General features: G+C 41.9%; 1 protein-coding gene across 7 annotated transcripts; it reads left to right on the top strand.

The window, feature by feature from the left end:
* Positions 1 to 1150: 1150 nt before the first annotated feature.
* On the top strand, positions 1151 to 4418 carry LOC120969840 (uncharacterized). Of its 7 annotated transcripts, none has more exons than XM_073503234.1 (6): positions 1151 to 1545; positions 1631 to 1712; positions 1927 to 1974; positions 2974 to 3212; positions 3328 to 3391; positions 4092 to 4418. In XM_073503234.1, the coding sequence occupies exons 1-4, from the start codon at positions 1485 to 1487 to the stop codon at positions 3008 to 3010; spliced, it is 228 nt and encodes a 75-aa protein (XP_073359335.1). In that variant the 5' UTR covers positions 1151 to 1484; the 3' UTR covers positions 3011 to 3212; positions 3328 to 3391; positions 4092 to 4418. The 7 variants fall into 7 exon arrangements, with proteins under 7 accessions (XP_073359335.1, XP_073359336.1, XP_073359334.1 ...); XM_073503235.1 differs by having other exon boundaries at positions 1189 to 1545; positions 2974 to 3201; XM_073503230.1 differs by having other exon boundaries at positions 1262 to 1545; positions 1641 to 1712.
* Positions 4419 to 22561: the final 18143 nt, after the last annotated feature.

The raw sequence follows: 22561 nt of genomic DNA on the forward strand, positions 1-22561 counted from the left end.
GGTATGCCTAGCGTGGGGAGGATGACCCCTAATTTGTGCGTGGCCTGGTGCACCTTGCTCCTCCTCCCCTGCTCCGGCTCAGATCTCCCACCTCCAAGACCAGGGACAAGAGAAGAAGAGGCATGGTGTTGGATGGTGGTGGAGGTCGCGGCGGTCACTATGGCCGCGAAGGTTCCGGCGTAGGACTCCGGTGGCACAGGAGGCTCCGGTGGCAACAAGTCGCCCGATGATGGGCAGCGGCATTGAGCAGGATGGGGATTATTTTGTTGTGTTTTTTGTTTTACCATTTTTTGTTAATCATTAATCCTTGAGTTGTCATACATGTGTGTTACTCACGTGGTACCACCATGACACAAGGCAACTCATGGCTCTCGTGCATAGGGTGCGTTGGGTGACCCTCACAAATGCGACGACATCCCTGGAAATGCCATGGAACAACCAACAACACGGTGTCTCTCTCTCTCATATGACATGAATATAACTTTTGTCAATGAAGACTTTTCAAGTATGAGTTGAACATTTTTTTTTTTATTTAGAAAATTTTATTACATCAATATTTCTCACATTTTCAAATATGTCATAAACATTTTCCAAATATGTGATCAACATTTTTTTAATATGCAAAGGATATTTTTTTTAATACTCGATGAACATATTTTATTTGTTCTTATTACACTAAAACATATTTATGCATAACACAATTTCACAAATGTGATGAACACCTGCTGAATATGTGAGTTATTTTGAAATATTTGATGACCATATTTAAAATATGAGGTGAACATATTTTTAATATCGAACAAACATCTTAGACGCACGAATATTTATATTTTTTTCATTTTTTGCAATATAATTTTTCCATTCGAGTATTTATGTTTTCAAAATATGTACAATAAAAAATTCCAAAAAAATGAAAATCCAGTTGAAAGCCAGACATTGGCCCATACAGTTGCTTTCGTCACCACAAGGATACCCCCTATAAAGCAACACAAATTGTACAACATTTTGACTATGTGTTGTAAATTTTTCAGTAGATACACATATTATGGTTGTAGCATATGCGTTGTAGAGTTGTAGGTGGTAGTACATATATATGAAAAAAAAATAAACAGAGGAAAGGATAAAGAGACGCGCGAGAAACAGAGCCCCCGATCCTCTCATCTCTCCCAAATCGCCGCCATCCACGGCCTAATCTACCTCTCCAAACCACCTCGCCGCCGGCCCTCCCCCTGCCCTCCTCCCACCTCTCAACCCTGGTGGCTGCCGGATTCGCCGCATCCCCGACCCACCCATGCCTACCACGTCCCGTCTCTCTCTCACCACGTGGCTCCTCCCTGCGCCACCTGCGGCGGCTGATTCAGGCGACGTCCGTTGAATCATGCCACCGCGAAGCACAATTGAAGGTCCCCTCGCACCGCGCCGCCCTCCCATCTGGCTAGATCCAGTGGTCACGGCCACCAAAGCCCACCCTCGACCCTCCCCCCATGGCTAGGGTTTCGGGCGACGGCTCGGGAGCCTGTGTCCATGTCGTCCTCCTTTCGTCCGGTGAGTGCATCCCCTCCCCTGGCTTCGTCCTCTCCTCTCCCCCTTTCTCTAACCTCTGCTTTTCTCTTCGCATGTACGTGTGCAGGGAGGAACAGCCAGCGGACGGACTTGCTGCTGGTCGGGACAAGAAGCCATGGAGCTTCTTCCTCCTCCTCCTCTGGCATCAGGTGAGTTTGTCCACTCCTCCTTTGTGCTCTGGTTTGTGGCACATCAGGAACCATTGCTATGATAGCAAAGAGTACTTCACTTGTACAGGTTCATGTTTACATGGTAGATTAATTAATGAGGCTTCAGTATAAAATGGAACATCCTACAATTATTGTTATGGAATCAATATTCTAAACATTAGTTTCTAACAGCATGTGTATCGTTCCTCTGCAGTTTCATGATTTTGATTTCAGAGCTGCCACTTACAGAAAACATAATAAGGTAATTAAGCCACATTCCAAAATATACTAGTTGTATAAATCCTGAGTAATGGTGTGTGTGTGGTTCTGAACCAGTCCTTAATTTTGTTCTGAAATTGGCGTTTTTCCACCCTTTCATGTTCTGAAACAATAAAGATTCACCCACAAGGCTTTTTGAATTATGTTAGCTGTATGTCTTAAGCAAATTGTACAGACTCCAATTGAAGTGTTGTGATTAGTCATGGTCAGTGCATATATATACTGTGTTGTCTGAAATGTCTGTAGCTTCAGAGGAACTGTAAGCATGTCTCTCCATCGTTTGCTAACATTTTCATATTTAGGTTCTTCTGGCTGTCTATATATACTGTATAAGTAGTGATTTTGTCCGGACTAATTTATTTTTACCCAAAGATGAATTCCCATGTTAACTAGCATGATGTGTTGAATAACTTAATTGGCCCCTTGACCACAACTGGTGTCTAACTAATATTTAAATTAAGTTTACGAGCACAAACGGGAACACTATTTCTACTCTATTATACTTTACTCATGCTTGGACCAAGATCTCATGAGGAAGCGGGAGAAGGGACACCAACAATTGGTGCAGGTTCGTGTTGCTCCAACAGATTTTGCACTGCATGCCGTAAAAAAATATGTATCTTTATCCCATTGGATATGTTCAACATTGGAAGCAATCAGAGAAAATGTTAATACTTATGCAACGATTTCTGCCATACACTAAGACGCCCATATTAGGCTCATATAGTTTAAGTCTGTACCTGAACCACTCAAAGAAATGATAACAAAACTAATACTAATAGGTCAATAATCACCTTGAGATAATTTATGAATGTATTTCCATCTACTATGTATGCCAGTAATTTGTTATGTATAACAAAGATTGCATGGAATTGAACTGTTGGTGACGGTGAGGTCGTCTTACTGGAAGTGACGGTCAGGTTGTCTAACTGGAAGTGAAACTGTTGGTGCTGTTCTGCATTCTGATAATGTTGATTGGCAGGGTGAGGGATCAGAAGAGGGATGGCGGGGGCGTTTGAGTTGTATTGGCAGTTTGCCATTGGCAAGGCCCTCATGTAGACGCTGGACGAGATGGCGCTTAGCCCCGAGCTCGCTGTCAGTCTCCAAGTACAGTTCGACGAGGTCTGTTCATTATTTTCATCTTGGTCTTCTTGTTTCTTTCAGTCCATGAGCGCTGGACCACTAGCTCAAGAGCAAGGCCTGCTTCAAGGTACCAAACAGGTTGCCACCTCTCTTTCTTGTGCCACATATTCATCACTACACTGTACAGATTCCAAGGGAACAATGATGAAATAACGTGATGTTGTTACATGTTGGTGTAACTGTACTGATGCAGATCAGCTACAGATCTTTCATATCTTCTGTTGGATGCCATGATGACTTCTGTGCTTAATTATGAAGTAAGTTACTCGACAGCCCATTTGTTTTCCAAGTCGCTTCAGGGAATTGTTCTTTTGGGATCATATTTCTTTGCAAAAAGTAACCTCAACTTGCTTAATGGCCACATACGGCAGTTGCTTCAACTTCTGGACAAGACACACAGACATGCAACTGTGTGACAACTAAAAGTCTTTTGGGGAATTTTGATAACAAAAGTAGAGCATTACTACTCAAAAGGATGACTAATTAATTAACCCATCCAATCCAAGCATCAGAAAAGTAGAGCATTACTGTTCAAAGGGATGACTAATTAATTAACCTCTTAATTTATTTTTACAGGAATTAACCAGATAGTATCTGCTTGAATAAGTTTGAAGTAGCTACTATTTATAAAATGTAGTGGCATGTAGAAATTGAGGAAGCGAAGCTGTGGTAGGTTATGCGCCATGCTTATTAGGATAAGGGTGTGAGATACTATTTTCCTCTTGCTAGTATAGTTTAAGTCTGTAACCTGAACCCCTCAAAAAGCGGTAAAAAAACTAATACTAACCGATCAATGATGATCTTGAGATAGGTTATGGATGTATTTCCATCTACTATGTATAACATAAATTGCATGGCCTTCAACCTTTGTAAGTGACTTATAACCTGCCTCTCTCACTACTTGCATGATGTCAGTTCATTGTGTGTTAACAATTAATTTTGTTATTTTCTTTGTAGATTCAATCAAAAGATATATGGATGATTCTATGGTTTGTGGCAAGTATACTGCAATGATGATGATGATGTTCCCGTTGATGATGATGGATGCCTTCAGTTTTAGTTAAAGTTAGTTTTAGTTAAAGTTGTAGTGATGTCGTTCCTGTTGGATGATGTTCCTCGGTTAAGTTTTAGTTAATTCTAGTTGATGGATTATTGTCGGTTTAAGTTTCACTCTCAAGAAAATATTTAGATTATGGATCACATTGGGATGATGTTCCTCCTGTAATATTCACTATTGTAATCCAACAGTTTTATTCAATATATGAGATCTTCCTCTTGTGAGTATATTCTATTTTTTTCTCACTTGATATGAATAATTATCACCATTATACAGTGAATTAATTTAATAATAATAAAAATCACATTATATATGCACCAACACTTTAAAGTTTTGCAAATTTTCTGTTGCCGAGCAGTGAGATTTTGATTCCTGTACATGAAGCAACAACATATAGAAGTGTTGTCCAAGTTCGTTTTATGTGTTGTACTCTTGCGACGGCTCCTTTTACCAACGCCAGTATAAGCGTTACATTATGCGCTAGCAACACTGGATAAGGCAACGCATCCCAAACCGTTGGTAAAGACACTAACAACGAATATATGGACCTTTAGATACGGAAAAAAGCGTTGTTATAGGGAGGTTCCTGTTGTAGTGCGTGAATTGACAACCGAATAGTTAGGAAGGATTAGTATAGTTAGAAGAGAGGTGCCACTGAGTGGGAGGAAGAGAGCATGCACCACAGAGAGGAAGAAATTATGGTTCTGGGTCACACTCCTCATTTTTGTTGCTATCTACTGGGTATGAAAAGAATTGAGAATTTTCATCGAACTAGCAGGCATAGTGATATCATAACCCAATCTTCTCTTGGTTCACTAAGAAACCCGTTGGGCCAACATGTTTCTCATCAAAGAACGATGCCCACTTCTTCAAGCTCCAGCTTCCACCCGCAAATACTTTGTAGGTTTAGTCAAAAAGTTGATGTAGTACAAGGCTTCCTTATTATAACCAAGTAGGAGAAGTGTGTCTTTACATGCCATCAATTTACTGGAAAGTGTGTATGGGTACATATAATCTCTGCAACCAACTCTTAGTACCTCAACAAGAAACTAGTGTGCCAAATGCATGTCTCACATTTTTTCTTGTATCCTCATAATGACTCAGCCTTTCAAGGCCACCATCTCCTAGATCAAATTTTAATTCAGAAAGTCATAGTGCAACCAAGAGGCGTCGCAAATCACCAAGCATACAGCCAGTGCCAGCCGCTGACAAATACCTATGAATTAGTTGATGCTTTTGGGTATATGAAGGTTCTTCAGTAGAGCTGAATAAATTGCCAAGATGGATCTGTAGCCGTAGCGAGAGTGAGTATGTTCATTAGGACAAGGGATCTTCTGAGGGGGAACATATCATGGCTATGAATATACTTGACAACTACAGATTTGTCCAAAATACTTGGAGGGATCAAGCGACACAATGGAGTACTAGGGTGTGTGGGATCAATGAGCTCCTCTGTCTTTCCATTGTTCAATTCTTCTGAGCTAGTTAGGTCGCCAAAGCATGTAGAAATAATAGGAGGGAAGTGCATGCCTAAGGTATATTTAAATTATATAAGTGCGTCATACCAACTAGGATTGGTAGCGATGAATTCAAGATGTTCACCGATGGAACTATGATGGTGTAAAATAAACCATGACATAGATCTGCCTATCCTAGGGGTGAGAACATGATGAAGAGCATGGAGATGGGAATGTTGGAGCTCCAGTTGATGTATTGCATGGTACCAACTTCAAATTCTCCATTAGTGATCATTAACTTAAGGATAACAATTACAGCAACAGACTCTAGTTAAATATATAACATAAACTGCTATCACTATTTTCATTCACATAGTACTACTACAATCAATCATAATTATAGTAACATAGTGAAAATGTTTGTAAAACAATAAACATAATATACAATTGAGTAAGGACTAAATTATTTCCAAGCATATATGCATGAACCTCAAGAAAAATAGACCACATTGAATTTCATCAACATTTGAAATAAAATAAGGCAAGGGCTGCATTTTCTTTCCTTGGGAGACGCATGAAAGTGATATTGAAATTTTGATATTGTTTTACATTGATATTTGTAAACCCTTGAAATTTTCTGTATTTTGTTATATAGTATAAGAAACTCAAAGATGAACGACTTTTAACTAAAATTTTCGTTGAAAAAGAAAGAAAAATGGCAAGTTCCTCATCATACCTTCATTGATTATAACAAGCGTGGGTATAGTGGTAGAGACCGCAACTACGTTCTACGATCCTAACCACAGTGGAAGTGGTTATTGGAGACAGTTGGTTGCTTCACTCCCTCACTATTCATCTTGTTGGCTCCTGGTCTGCAAGAATCGGCCTTCGATGGCTCAAGATTTGGACACAACAAGGATCCAGACCTATGACTCCAGACGTGGACGGAAGTAGGAGTACTAGCCTTAAGTTGCCGCAAAGCATAATCTACTGCTCAACCATGGGTGGTTTTAGCATAGTTAGCATGGATATGGGGAGGATCGGGGTGGAGCGTGTTTAACGAGAGAGACAAAGAAAGAGAGAGACAAAGAAAGAAAGAAAGAAAGAGAGAGAGAGAGAGAGAGAGAGAGAGAGAGAGAGAGAGAGAGAGCGCTTTATCAGGTTCTCTCTCTATCTTTGTGTGTCTTTGAGGTTAACAATGTCTAGTGCCAAGAACTTATACATATCCTGCAAATTTTAGAAAATAAGTTTATAAATTTTCTAGTAGTACCTTGTGAATAATCTAGCGCTCGGTAGAAGGATCCCAATGAATCCTACTCCAAGCAGCAGGCAGGGGATAGTCGGCAGATTACCTAAGTGAGACTGCTAAGGCCGTACCTTTTCTCTTTTTTCCTAGTGTGTTTCAACATTTTTTTATTTCTTCTAGTTTAGCCTTTGCTTTCTTCCTAATTGTTTACTTTTTCATTTATTGATTGATTTATTTCTTCTATTTTTTACTCTGTGGCATGAATATAATTATTTATCCATCAATATTTTACAAATATGAGTCGAACATCTTATTAGTACATGAAACTTAATACAATAATATTTTGATACGTAATTCAAATATGTGAGAAATATTTTCCAAATACGTGATTAACATTTTTTGAGCATACAATGAATACTTCTCTAAATACTTGATGAAAATATGTTTTCTTTTTAATATGTCATTAACGCTTTTTAAATACGCAATGAAATCTTTTGGAATATATGATGATCATATTTTAAATATGAGGTGATCATATTTTCAATACAGATGGAGATATCATACGCGCGAACATGTACCTTTTTTCATTTCTGCAATATAGTTTCTCCATTTTAACTTTTTTTTACATATGTAGAATGAAAAATTATAGAAAAAATGAGAACCCCGATGAAAACCCGACACAGGCCCATATGGTTGCTTGGATGCATCCTCTACGAGTTAGTTAGGGAGGATTGGCATGGTTATCGTACTGGTGGAGGTGAGAGGAAGGAAGAGAACATGCGCCACGAGAGGAAGAAATTAAGGTTCTCGCTCACAGTCCTCATTTTGGTCACTATCTACTGGGTATGAAAATAGAATTTTCAACCCCGTCAGCTCTGTGTTCACTGAGCATCATGGCTAGCCAATATATTTCTCTCCAAAGAATAACACCTACTTATTCAAGCCTCCATCTTCCACCGAGATATTCTTTGTTGGATTAGTAAAAACAATAGATGTAGAAGGCTTTCCCATTGCAAGGAAGTAGGAGCAACATGTCTTCACAAGACACCAAATTACCGAAAAGGGTGTACAGGTCCATATAATCGCTGGAAGCAGCTCTTAGTGCCTCAACAATAAACTGATGTGCCAAATGCACTACGTACATATTTTGATGTATCCTTGTAGTGACGCATCTTTTGAAGGCCACCATCTCTTGATCAAACGTGAGTTTAGAAAATTGTAGTATAACCAAGCTACTACAATTGTTGCCTCTCTGTGGCACCTGCAACTTCCTAGTGTTGCCAGTCATGGCGAACCATATGATTCAATCCAAATATAGGAGACGGCCATGGCGGTAGTTAGCCACATATTTGTGTTTACATTGACCATGAGGGACAAATTTTGTAATGGGAATGAAGGGGTCATTGCAGAATCAACTGTGGAGAAGGCCGAGCATAGGTGGCGTATCGTGGAAGGCTCAATAGCGGTCGCAGAAGCCACTGTAAGAGAGGAGGTGGCACCACAACTTGCAGACGAGGGATGCATGGACGAAATTCTCAGGCTCATCAGGCGGGAGGCGGATGAGGATTTCCTCTATCTTCCATGTCCTTGATCTCTAGTGCATTTTCCATATAGCTGGATCGACAGCATGTGGGTGTTGGCACAAAAATGAGTAAATTGTTAGCCGGTATTCATAAATGCCTCAAAAGGCCTACAAAATTCTAGCCTAGACAATTAAAGGCATTACAAACAATGACCTTTCAAGGCCCTTGTCTAAAACACCTCAGAAAACACATAATGGGGGCATCTTCAGAACACCTACAAGCACAATTTGTGGCATTATAAAGAATGACTCCAAAGGTCAAATGTGGCCTTTCTCAGGCCGCCTCGAAAATATTTTTTGGCGCTTTTCAAATTGCCTTCAAAACATTTTTATGAGATTTTTGAAGAATCTATGTATTAATACACAATGAGAAATGCCAAAAGTTGCCAATTAGTTTGCTGATTTAAGATAAGATCAAGTACAATAGATAACATGTAGGGATGTTCTATATATAAATGCCAAATGCCTCTACATATTGATTACCAATGTATAAATATAGCTTACTCCTTGTGTGCATTTGAATAACATGAACAGAAGCACTAGTATAAAAAGGGGCTTTCGTTCGGGCCTGGCCAGCCCATTAGTCCCGGTTCTTATACGAACTGGGACCAGCGGGTGCATTTGTCCCGGTTCGTGAGCCCAGGTGGCCGGCCGGGGCCTCGGGGGCTTTGGTCCCTGTTCGTCTGGACCCATTTCTCCAAGTTCTAGGAACGAACCGGGACCAATGGGCCTCGCTTCTGGCCCATAACCATTGGTCCCGGTTCCAGCCACGAACTGGACAAATGATTTGCCTATATATAGCCCATCGCCAGCGAGCAGAGCACTCCACACTACTCTGTTTTTTGCTGGCCGACGTGGGGAGGGCATTTGGGTGATCTAGCTCACCTCCTATGCACATGAGGTGTTCGATGAAATGTCCGAGCCACACTAGTTAATATTTCTTGTCTCGAAACTCGACCTCCGAGCTCCATTTTCCCCGAGATTTTTCTAGGTTTAGCGGTAGGTCACGTCCCGTCCCCGTCTTCACTGCCGTCGATCCCCCGCGCCGATCTCGTCACCGGCACCACTGTGGTGAGCCTCTTGTTCTTATCTTCTTTCTGAAAGAAAAAATTCTTACTTGAGATAGATACTTGTCTAATTTTCTTACTTTTATTATTCCTTGTTATTATATAGTGCGATGGTTCTGGTATCCACCCCCGTCGGCCCTCGTCCTGTCTATGATTCGGATGTGGTATATATTATCTTTTTATAACTATTTGGTTCATTTATTGTTTATGACAATTATGCCGACCAACGTGACATAGATTTTATTTATGTAGGAGGTGGTTGAACCGGAAATTCCAACCGACCCTATTGTCGAGAGGTTAAATTTAGTCGAAGAAGAAAACAATTACTTGAAGGAAAAAATAAAAAAATTGAGGAGGAGAAGATGATATTGGAGTTGCATGTTGCGGATGTCGTCGATGATCACAAGATCAAGACGGATGCAATGCGGTTGAAGATTAGAAAGATTAGAAAATATGCCATTCACACCGAGGCTTGGTATCATTATGCCGTTGGATCAATTGTTACCTTAGTTGTAATTATGATCGCATTTGTTGTTGCATTGAAAGGTTTTACATAGTTTCAATGTATGGTTTAACTAGATGCTCTGGAGAGCTATATGTTGTTCAATTTGAACTATGTATGTACTTTGGTTTTAATGTGATGATGAACTATTATTAATTTGGTCACTTATCTATCCATGTTCATTTGTAGTGCTTTTCAATTTCAGGGTCTTATAGCTGGAAAAAATCAGTAAATGCATGAAAAATAACAAATGAAGTCGGAAAGGGTTGAAAATTGATGATGTGGCTTTGAATGGTGCACTTTGAACAAAAAAAAGTATGGAGTTCAAATAAGTTCAAAAAAAATGAAATCCCTTTGTAACAGACGAGTTTCTGTATGAAACCCTGATACTTCGAAAGAGATTGTCCGTTTTGTACACGAAGTGCATCCAGTTTTTGCTGTAAGCCTCTCTACTTTCTTGCACATGCTATGTGGGTGAAATGATGATACCATGCCAACTTTCAACCTTTTCAGAGTTCATTTGTACTTCTTTTCAATTTCAGGGTCTTATAGGTGAAAAAAAATCAGTAAATGGATGAAAAATAACAAATGAAGTCAGAAAGGGTCGAAAATTGACGATGTGGCTTTGAATGGTGGATTTTGAACACAGAAAAAGTATGGAGTTCAAATAAGTTCAAAAAAATGAAATCCCTTTTGTAACTGACGAGTTTCCGTATGAAACCCTGATACTTCGAAAGAGATTGTCCGTTTTGTACACGAAGTGCATCCAGTTTTTGCCGTAAGCCTCTCTACTTTCTTGCACATGCTATGCGGGTGAAATGATGATACCATGCCAACTTTCAACCTTTTCAGAGTTCATTTGTAGTGCTTTTTAATTTCAGGGTCTTATAGCTGAAAAAAATCAGTAAATGCATGAAAAATAAAAAATAAAGTCAGAAAGGGTTGAAAATTGATGATGTGGCTTTGAATGGTGCATTTTGAACATAGAAAAACTATGGAGTTCAAATAAGTTCAAAAAAATGAAATCCTTTTGTAACAGACGAGTTTCCGTATGAAACCCTGATACTTTGAAAGAGATTGTCCGTTTTGTACAAGAAGTGCATCCGGTTTTTGCCGTAACACTCTCTACTTTCTTGCACATGCTATGTGGGTGAAATGATGATACCATGCCAACTTTTAACCTTTTTAGAGTTCATTTGAAATGCTTTTCAATTTCAGGTGCTTATAGCTAAAAATAATCAGTAAATGCATGAAAATTTAATAGCAAAAAGAATTATCATAAAATAAAATAAATAAGTAATTTGAAACAAAATAATATAAACTTTAATAAAATATATAAGTAGAAACAAAATAAAATAAAATAAAATAAACTTTAATAACATAAATAAAATTTATGAAACTAAAATTATCAAAGTATTTTCTATTCAAAACATTATAAGCAACCTCTAAAATTTATGAAACTAAAATTATATAAAATTGATGCAACTAAAATTATCAAAGTATTTTCTGTTCAAAATCATTAAAAGCAAAAAGAATTTTCATAAAGAACTTTGTTTGTTAGAAACTTTAATAGCAAAAAGAAGTATCATAAAATAAAATAAATAAGTAATTAGAAACAAAATAAAATAAAATAAATAAGTATTTTGTTGTAATAGAAACAAAACAAAAAATAAAGCAAAAAGAAAACAAAAAACAGGAAAAAAATAAAAAATTTGCCACCTACTGGGCCACCACGGCCTGAATACGACTAGAAACCCATCCCTGGGCCAGGATTTAGACCCGCATAAGGCCCAGTTGGCCCATCAGGCATAGCAGTCACAATTAGGCCTATAAGCCTGCAATGGAGAGGAGCTCGAGAGGGGTGCGGCAGTGGGGCTTATAAACCACTGCGCGCCCCTCTCAACTAGCGAGGTAGGACTAAACTTTCGACGTGGGCGCAGCAGCACAAGGCCTTTGGTCCCGGTTGGTGGCACCAACCGGTACTAAAGGGGTGCATTGGTACCGGTTTGTGGCACCAACCGGGACCAATGCCACCCCTTTAGTCCTGGTTGGTGCCACCAACCGGGACCAAAGGCTGCCGCTTCCCGCCCTTTGGGCTGCTGAAAAGAGGCCTTTGGTCTCGGTTGTTGGCAGCAACCGGGACTAAAGGTCGCATTCGTCCCGGTTGCTGTCACGAACCGGGACCAATGCCCTGGGTATATAAGAAAACACTTAGCAGTTTCGACCATATCCATCACTTCTTCCCCCGACGCCCCTGCTCCTCCTCGCCGTCGTCGCCCGACGCCCCTGCTCCACCTTGCCGTTGCCGCCGCCACCGACGCCGTCAGGCTGCTCGACGTCGCCGTCGCCGCCGCCACCGACGCCGTCAGGCTGCTCAACGTCGCCACCGCCGCCGCTGACGCCCTCTGCCCCGACGACGACGTTGACCCTCGCGCCCCTGCCGGCCCCGACGCGCCGCCCACCGTGCCCCGCCACCCCCTGTGAGCACCAGCCTGCTCCCGCGCCCCTCCCTTGTCCCGCGCCCCTGCCCTGCCCCGCCGGCGCCGGCCCCTCCGCCGTGCCCCTCCGCCCCTGCCGGGTGCTAGCTATTAGATTTTTAGATGTTTTTAGATGTTTTTAGATGCTATTTTTAGATGTTTTTACATGTTTTTTAGATTATTTTAGTTTATGTTTAGTTTAGTTCTAAGATTAGGAAAATTTCAGATGTATAGTTATATTTATTTAGATGTATAGTTAATTTAGATGTTGTAATTTGTTCATAAAAATTGTGCACTTTTGTATAGAAACTTTGTTTTTTTCATATGTACGAAAATGTAGAATGAAAACGAAAACAAACATATAAGAAAAAACAAAGGAAAAAATGAAGAAGGACCCGCGGCGAAGCAAGTCTTTTTTTAAGGTAGTTCTTTGTTAAAGTGAGGGGGGCGTCCGGAGCACCCCCCGGCCCTCTCGCTCGACCAAAACTCTCGAGGACACCCAAATCCTAGAAAAAAACAATGTCGGTCTCCTACCCCCTCCCGCCGCGCCCCTACCCGATCGACAAACTCTCTTGAGGCCACCCAAATTTACCAAGTTAAAAGAGCATTGTTGTCGAGGCCACCCCGAACCCTTGAAGCGTTGTTGTGGCCACCCCAAACCCTTGAAGCATTGCGGAGGCCACCCCAAGCCCTAGAGAAGTGTCGAGGCCAGGCCACTAATATGATTCCTTATTGTGCTTAGCTAGCTAGTTCAACGTTTGCCACTAATATATCCATCTGTCATGTTTGAATAATAATTGCCATGTTGTAAATATTTGCAGAAACTATGGATCCACACCCCCGAGACGAAGCAAAAGAAGCGGTGTTGGGGGAGATAATCGCACACGGAAGTGATGCCGTCTTGTCGTTTCTCAACGACACATGCACCGATGGTCTGGAAAGACAGGATGAAGAAGCAGGCTACGACGATGATCAAACAATGGAGGAGGAAGGACACCGTGATGACGGCTCCGGTGACCGAATGGAGGGGGAAGGACATCGTGATGACGGCACCGGTGACCGAATGGAGGGGGAAGGACACCGTGATGACGGCTCCGGTGACCGAACAGAGTCCGGCCAGGTATATATATTAATTAATTAAGCATGTGCTGACTATAGCTAATTGATGCATTAATTGTTTTTGGTATGTACACATATTAACTCTCTTCTTTTTCTCCTTTTCTAGCCCTCCGGATCGAGCAACACTTCGGTAACGAGACGAGGCCCGAAGAGAAAGTTGCGCGCGGATGAAAGGTACACGATCATCGAAATTGATCGCGCTGGCCAACCGATTGAGCCCCTCCGGACCAAGCAAAAATTTAATGCTCAGTGCGGGGTTCTAGTTAGGGACATGATCCCGATCAGCATCGAGCAATGGTTGAAGCCTAAGGACAAAGACTCTCAGGTGTCTTATGTCAGCGATAGGCAGAAAGCTGATCTCTGGACCGCGCTGCAGGAAAATTTCACCTTCCCGCCAGAGGAGGATCCGGAGAATCCAGTTAAAAAGCCAATGATCAAGGCTTATGCTCTTAAGAAGATGGCTGAGCTATTCAGGAGGTGGAAGAATGAGCTGAAATCATCGTTTGTCGACCAAGACAAGACTCCAGAATTCATCGGCCGATTTGAGAAGATCAAAGATCAGTGGCCCGCATTTGTCACCAAAAAGAAATCTGAGAGAGCAGCGAAGATGTCAGCGACAAACAAGAAAAATGCTGCAAAGAAGAAGCATCACCATCGCACGGGGTCAGGTGGCTACCTGGAAGCCCGACCATTGTGGGACAAGGCTGAGAATGACCTCATTGATAAAGGGATCGAACTAGAGACGCGACGCTGGCCAGACCGTTGCAGGACTTGGTTCTTCGGGGTTGGGGGAAAATTTGACCCTGTTATAGGGAAGTGCGTTTGGACCAACGAGCAGCTGAACACACCCATCGAGAAGCTTCAGGAGTATATTGAAAAGGCGCAGCAAGGGACGTTCGTTCCGGACAGAGAGAACGACGAGCTCACAGAGGCCCTCGGGAATCCTGAGCACCCCGGATGGACACGAGGCATGCCAGGCTCCCTTTCGTGGAAGGCTGGATTTCCCGACGCAGGCGGTTACAAACGCCGGGAGAGGAAGAAGAAAAAGGAGTTGACCCAACTACAGGCGCTGCACGCAAGTGTACAAGCGCTAGAGGAACGAGAGGCAGTTCACAGCACGCGACCTGCCGAAGCTACACCCGAAGCTACCCTGCCATCTCAGCAGAGAAGAAGTGTGGCTTCCACGGAGCTGCTTCAGGAGCCTGTCTTCACGGCTCCTGCTAGCTACCCCGTAGATGCTATCACGGAGTCTCAGCATTGCCACCTTATGACGCAGTGGATGGAATTGAAAGTCAAGGCAGCTGTTGGCTCTGTTGCACCTCCTGAACCTGGCGCAACTTTTCACTGTTGGCCGATTCCATAAGGATATGCTAGGGTGATGGTGGATGAAATCACAGAAGGATTTGAGGACCTCCAGCTTGACCACCCTATGGGTGACGGGGAGACTCGGCTGGGTTCTTGTCTGAAGACTCCATGCCTATGGCGGAAGGAGCTCATCAACCTTCCGAACTGGACGCCTCCGCCTCCTCCTCCTCCTCCGGCGAGTCAGGGCACTCCGCCTCCTCCACCGCCTCCTCCTCCGGCGAGTGACGATCAGGGCACTCAGCCTCCTTGTCCGACGCGTGGCGGCACTCCGCCTCCTTCTCCGCCTGCGCCGGCGCGCCCGAGCAGCCACCAGCCTCCTCCTTCTCCGCCTCGCCAGCAAGGGCGGAAGAGACCCGCCGCCGCCCCGGCTGCTCCGGCGCGTCGTAGTCCTTCTCCTCCGCCTCGTAAGCAAGCACGAAAGAAGACAGCCGCAGCCGCTACGTCTGCTCCGGCATCTAGCAGTACAGCCAGAGGCGGGAGGCAATACAGATACGGTCCACCTCTCAAGCCTCTAGAGAAGTTACCGTACGAGATGACCGTGGAAGAAAACAAGAAGATCGTGCAAAAAGAAGTGAAGGACTTCTTTGAAGGGGCGAAAGCAGAGAGACATCCACCTCCGGAGGAGAAGGTAGATCCGGTGAAAGCAAAGCGCACTATCGATGCCCTGAGGAAACCACCAAAGTCTCCACCGAAAACCAACTATGAGCACGTTACTGAAAAGGCATATCTCGAAGCGGAGTGGTCGGGAAGTACTGTCAGTGATCAAAGGTTAAAAGAACGACGAGCAGCTGGGAAAAAAATTGCCCAGCTCGGCAAACAAGCGAACCAATCGTGCCCCCCGCTCAATGTGTCTAGCGACATCGTCGCTAATGCTCCGGGGATTGTGCCCGGTTATAGCAATCTTGGAGATTACCTGCCCGACGATGTACATTATGATTTCTTGGAGGTGGACGAACACAGATACGAGTAAGGGAAGCCTCTCGTCGAAGATGAAAAATCTCTAACAACGATGATGCAAAGATTCCATGATTGGTACATGAAAACCTGCAGAGAGTCTGGGGGGCGAATACTTTGTATCTGAGAGTTAAAGAGGAGCACAACCTCGTTGGAATTGATCTGTTGCATGTTCCATTTGAGGAGTTCTTCCAGTTCTTCAATCAAAAGGCCCTCGATAAATTAACGGTCACTTGCTACTATCTATAAGTACTACTTCTGTCATTAAGTCTCTATATATAGCTCAACTCTTTCATTGCATGTATTTATAATTATCCTCACTATATTATGCAGATTGAAGATCGTCGAGTGCAGAAAAGAAGAAATGTATGATATTGGGTTCATTAACACAAATCTCATAGATGAATTTCAGGTTAAAAAGAGCGCCAAGGATGCCGAGGCCAACTTGCTCAAATCATTGTTAATAAATCAAAACAAAGATTTAATACTCTTTCCTTACAACTTCAAGTGAGTGTTATTGTCGTGTGCATATTCGGTTTCCCTTATTACTCGAGCGAGGTTATAGTAATGTAATTGATGAGTTATGCATGCGTGCGCAGCTTCCACTATATTCTCCTGGAGATTAAGCTTGAGCGGGGACTAGTAACCGTCTTAGACTCGAGACGAAAAGATCCCGGGACCTATGCGGACATGACTAAAATTCTCAACAAGTAAGTTCAATCGATCATTATCGCACCATATCGGCAACTTTTTGTTCATTTCCTGATATCTCAAGTAATAATTATTTTCTTTGTCTTGCAGGGTTTGGAAACAGTTCACCGCAGAAGCTCCGGGACTGCCGAAGGAGCTGCGATATACATACCCGAAAGTAAGTACTACTAGCTAGCTAGTTGTGCGCATCTCCCGTTGATTCTAGCTACTTTCATCAATGCCATTTATAATGCTTCATTATGAGTTTGATTGACCTCTATTTCTCCTAAAGTGCTTGTGGCAGGAACAAGGGAATGATTACTGTGGATACTACATGTGCGAGTTCATCTACAACGCGACTTGCAAAGATAAGCAGGGCTACTCTAAAAGACAATATGAAGTGCGTAAGCAATAATATTCACAATTTCATTTTATTACACCATCATTTCTGTTGAATTTCATTCATATATATGTATTAACCCCCTTCTTCAAATTAGACGTGGCAGATGCGGAATGAACTCCTACCACAAGATCGCCTGAAAGCAATTCAAGAGGAATTGGCGGGATTCTTTCTTGACCACGTCATCAATAAAGCCGGAGAATACCATGTGGAAGTTGAGTTCAAATGCTAGGGGATTGTAAGAGATCTTACATATTGTATATGTATGTAGCCAGTAGCGTCGGATAGATAATACGAAAACTTGTTGTTCAACCAATCTCTCGGAGAAGGAGAGGTCGATCACTTCTCTCGGTATGCATGACGAACTTCTGTACTTAATGGTTTCCTTCATTTTCTTACTAGCTACCGTGTCGAGGGCCTCTCTATACGTATAGTACGTAGCGTCGACCAAGCACAGAGATAAGAGACACTTTTCTCTATTAATTAATTAGCTACCTAACACAATATATGAAACACCTTAATTAACCATACAAAACCCCCCAAATCCACCCCTCCCCCCTTTCAGAAAAAAAAAACAAAAACCCTAGCCCTTGAACAGCTGACGTGTGGATGCCTATTGGTCCCGGTTGGTGCCACCAACCGGGACTAAAGGGCCTCCTGCCTGCAGCACCAGCCACGTGGAGGCCCATCTGTCCCGGTTAGTATAAGAACCGGGACTAAAGGCCTAGGCATTAGTAACGACCCTTTAGTCCCGGTTCCCCAACCGGGACAGATGGGCCTTATGAACCGGGACAAATGGCCCTTTTTCTACTAGTGAAGGCTCACCATACATAGAAGGCCACAACAAACAAGCTCAAATTTCAAAAGATTGCCAAAGTCCATGATGTCATAGTAAAATGATTATTCACACAAACCATCTAGCACAGACAAAAAGAGGAAGTAGAATGAACTACAATAATTAAGGGACATCACCTCAAACGGGCCTAATGTCACACTGTGCTGTGTGTGGGCCTATTAGGCCTTCCGCGGGCCTGAATCCTGGCCCAGGTTGGGTTTCTAGTCGTATTCAGGCCGTGGTGGCCCAATAGGTGGCAGTTTTTTTAATTATTTTTCCAGTTTTTTGGTTCTTTTTTTGCATTATTTATTTTCTTTTGTTTTTTGCTTTATTTTTTAATTCTTTGTGCTTTTAGGTCAGAAAATTTATAAACTTTCTGTTAGTGCCATTAGTTTTAAAATTTAAATAGTTAAAATTTGAATTCTATGAAATTTGTGTGAATCACAAGCTTGTGATTAACTTTACTATAAAAATAGTTTTTTTTAGTTTTTTTGTTTTGTTTTTTGCATTATTTATTTTCTTTTGTTTTTTGCATTATTTTTTAATTCTTTTTGCTTTTAGGTCAGCAAAATTATAAACTTTGTGTTAGTGCCATTAGTTTTAGAAAAAATATAAACTTTCTATTAGTGCCATTAGTTTTCAAATTTGAATTGTTAAAATTTGAATTCTTTGAAATTTGTGTGAATCACAAGTTTGTGATTAACTTTAGTATAAAATAGTTTTTTTTTCAGTTTTTTTGTTTGTTTTTGCATTATTTATTTTCTTTTCTTTTTTGCTTTATTTTTTAATTCTTTTTGCATTTAGGTCAGCAAAATTATAAACTTTCTGTTAGTGCCATTAGTTTTAAAAAAATATAAACTTTCTATTAGTGCCATTAGTTTTCAAATTTGAATTGTTAAAATTTGAATTCTTTGAAATTTGTGTGAATCACAAGTTTGTGATTAACTTTAGTATAAAAATAGTTTTTTTTCATTTTTTTGTTTGTTTTTGCATTATTTATTTTCTTTTCTTTTTTGCTTTATTTTTTAATTCTTTTTGCTTTTAGGTCAGCAAAATTCTAAACTGTCTGTTAGTGCCATTAGTTTTAGAAAAAATATAAACTTTCTATTAGTGCCATTAGTTCTTTATGAAAATTATGTTTGCTGTATTTAGTTTTTTGTTTTCTTTTTTGCTATATTTATTTTGTTTTGTTTCTACTTACAACAAAAAACTTATTTATTTTATTTTATTTTGTTTCTAATTACTTATTTATTTTACATTATGATAATTCTTTTTGCTATTAAAGTTTCTATCAAAAAAAGTTCTTTATGAAAATTCTTTTTGCTTTTAATGATTTTGAACAGAAAATACTTCGATAATTTTAGTTGCATCAATTTTATATGATTTTAGTTTCAATAATAATAGAGGTTTCTTATAATGTTTTGAACAGAAAATACTTTGTTAATTTTAGTTTCATAAATTTTATTAAAGTTTATTTTATTTAGTCGGAACACAAGAAGTCCGGAGTTGTAATAAGTTATTAAAAATAAAAAAGAGGCGCAATGCTCGTTGATTTGCTTCAAGCCTTTCGGAATAGTGTAGACTGCACTGCACATAGCTCGATGCAGTCTACCTTATTCCTCAAGGCTTGAAGCTAAGCAACGTGAGCATTGCGCCTCTTCTTCATCGTCTCTGCACTCAGGGCTTATAAACCGCTCCTAGTGCCTCTCAGCTAGCGAGGTGAGACTAAAAAACTGCTTAGTAAGAAACTCTAGTACCGGTTCGTGCCACGAACAGGTACTAAAGGTGCTTGTGGGGCCACAGCCTCATTAGTACCGGTTCGTGGCACCAACAGGGACCAAAGGGTGGAATTGGTCCCGGTTCGTGCCACCAACCGGGACCAATGGCCTTGCACAGCGGCGTGGTGGTGAGTTTAGTCCCACCTCGCTAGCTAAGAGAGAGCCGCACCTGTTTATAAGGTGCGGTGCGCCTGAGCTGTCGAGCTCCTCTCTAAAGCAGGCTAATGGGCCTAACCTCTCTGTACATGCCTGTGGGCCTACTGGGCCTTCTGCGGGCCTGAATCCTGGCCCATGGATGGGTTTCTAATCGTATTCAGGCCATGGTGGCCCAGTAGGTGGCATAATTTTTAATTTTTGGCCTGTTATTTTTCATGCATTTACTAATTATTTTGAGCTATAAGACCCTAAAATTGAAAAGCATTTCAAATGAACTCTGAAAAGGTTGAAAGTTGGCATGGTATCATCATTTCATCCACATATCATGTGCAAGAAAGTTGAGAGGGTTACGGCAAAAACTAGATGCACTTCTTGTACAAAATGGACAATGGTATCATACTCGTCTATTACAAAGTTGGCATGGTATCATCATAATAGTTGCGGGAGAAAGTCTTCACTTTTTCTTCGCTTGTGTCATTTGCTTATTGCACCGTAACCATGGATAATCTTCATCGTTTATCAGGATGCTTGGGTCAGCCTTGACTTTGAAGGGAGGAATTTCATGAAACTTTTCATAATCTTCAGACATGTCTGTCTTGCCCTCCACTCCCACAATGTCCCTTTTTCTTGAAAGAACTATGTGGCGCTTTGGCTCATCGTATGATGTATTCGCTTCCTTATCTTTTCTTTTCCTCGGTCTGGTAGACATGTCCTTCACATAGATAACCTGTGCCACATCATTGGCTAGGACGAACGGTTCGTCAGTGTACCCAAGATTGTTCAGATCCACTGTTGTCATTCCGTACTGTGGGTCTACCTGTACCCCGCCTCCTGACAGATTGACCCATTTGCACTTAAACAAAGGGACCTTAAAATCATGTCCATAGTCAAGTTCCCATATGTCCATTATGTAACCATAATATGTGTCCTTTCCCCTCTCGGTTGCTACATCAAAGCGGACACCGCTGTTTTGGTTGGTGCTCTTTTGATCTTGGGCGATCGTGTAAAATGTATTCCCATTTATCTCGTATCCTTTGTAAGTCAATACAGTCGAAGATGGTCCCCTGGACAACGAGTACAACTCATCACAAACAGTGGTGTCACCTCTGAGACGTGTTTCCAACCAACTGCTGAAAGTCCTGATGTGTTCACATGTAATCCAGTCGTCACACTGCTCCGGGTGTTTGGAGCGCAGACTGTTCTTGTGTTCATTGACATACGGGGTCACCAAGGTAGAGTTCTATAGAACTGTGTAGTGTGCTTGAGACCAAGAATATCCGTCCCTGCATATTATTGAGTCCCCCCTCCAAGCGTGCCTTTTCCAGTCAGTCTCCCCTCATACCGCGATTTAGGGAGACCTATCTTCTTAAGGCCAGGAATGAAGTCAACACAAAACCCAATGACATCCTCTGTTTGATGGCCCATGGAGATGATTCCTTCTGGCCTAGCGCGGTTACGGACATATTTCTTTAGGACTCCCATGAACCTCTCAAAGGGGAACATATTGTGTAGAAATACGGGCCCCAGAATGACAATCTCGTCGACTAGATGAACTAGGACGTGCGTCATGATATTGAAGAAGGATGGTGGGAACACCAGCTCGAAACTGACAAGACATTGCGCCACATCACTCCTTAGCCTTGGTATGATTTCTGGATCGATCACCTTCTGAGAGATTGCATTGAGGAATGCACATAGCTTCACAATGGCTAATCGGACGTTTTCCGGTAGAAGCCCCCTCAATGCAACCGGAAGCAGTTGCGTCATAATCACGTGGCAGTCATGAGACTTTAGGTTCTGGAACTTTTTCTCTGGCATATTTATTATTCCCTTTATATTCGACGAGAAGCCAGTCGGGACCTTCATACTGAGCAGGCATTCAAAGAAGATTTCTTTCTCTTCTTTCGTAAGAGCGTAGCTGGCAGGACCTTCATACTGCTTCGGAGGCATGCCGTCTTTTTTGTGCAAACGTTGCAGGTCCTCTCGTGCCTCAGGTGTATCTTTTGTCTTCCCATACACGCCCAAGAAGCCTAGCAAGTTCACGCAAAGGTTCTTCGTCACGTGCATCACGTCGATTGAAGAGCGGACCTCTAGCTCTTTCCAGTAGGGTAGGTCCCAAAATATAGATTTCTTCTTCCACATGGGTGCGTGTCCCTCAGCGTCATTCGGAACAGCTAGTCCGCCGGGACCCTTTCCAAAGATTACGTGTAAATCATTGACCATAGCAAGTACGTGATCACCGGTACGCATGGCGGGCTTCTTCCGGTGATCTGCCTCGCCTTTGAAATGCTTGCCTTTCTTTCGACATTGATGGTTGGTCGGAAGAAATCGATGATGGCCCAGGTACTCATTCTTCCTGCTTTTGTCCAGGTATATACTTTCAGTGTCATCTAAACAGTGCGTGCATGCGTGTTATCCCTTGTTTGTCTGTCCTGAAAGGTTACTGAGAGCGGGCCAATCGTTGATGGTTACAAACAGCAACGCGTGCAGGTTAAATTCCTCCTGTTTGTGCTCATCCCACGTACGTACACCGTTTCCATTCCACAGCTATAAAAGTTCTTCAACTAATGGCCTTAGGTACACATCAATGTCGTTGCCGGGTTGCTTAGGGCCTTGGATGAGAACTGGCATCATAATGAAATTCCGCTTCATGCACATCCAAGGAGGAAGGTTATACATACATAGAGTCACGGGCCAGGTGCTGTGATTGCTGCTCTGCTCCCCGAAAGGATTAATGTCATC

This window comes from Aegilops tauschii, chromosome 7 (genome assembly GCF_002575655.3).
Source record: "Aegilops tauschii subsp. strangulata cultivar AL8/78 chromosome 7, Aet v6.0, whole genome shotgun sequence".
NCBI lineage: Eukaryota > Viridiplantae > Streptophyta > Magnoliopsida > Poales > Poaceae > Aegilops > Aegilops tauschii.

Bases quoted from the DNA above. Each gene is read 5' to 3' on its own strand.
- LOC120969840 (XM_073503230.1), top strand. From the start codon at position 1,525: ATGTCGTCCTCCTTTCGTCCG. The intron at 1,546-1,640 runs GTGAGTGCATCC...AGGGAGGAACAG, and splicing joins TGTCGTCCTCCTTTCGTCCG to CCAGCGGACGGACTTGCTGC. The intron at 1,975-2,973 runs GTAATTAAGCCA...GTTGATTGGCAG, and splicing joins CTTACAGAAAACATAATAAG to GGTGAGGGATCAGAAGAGGG.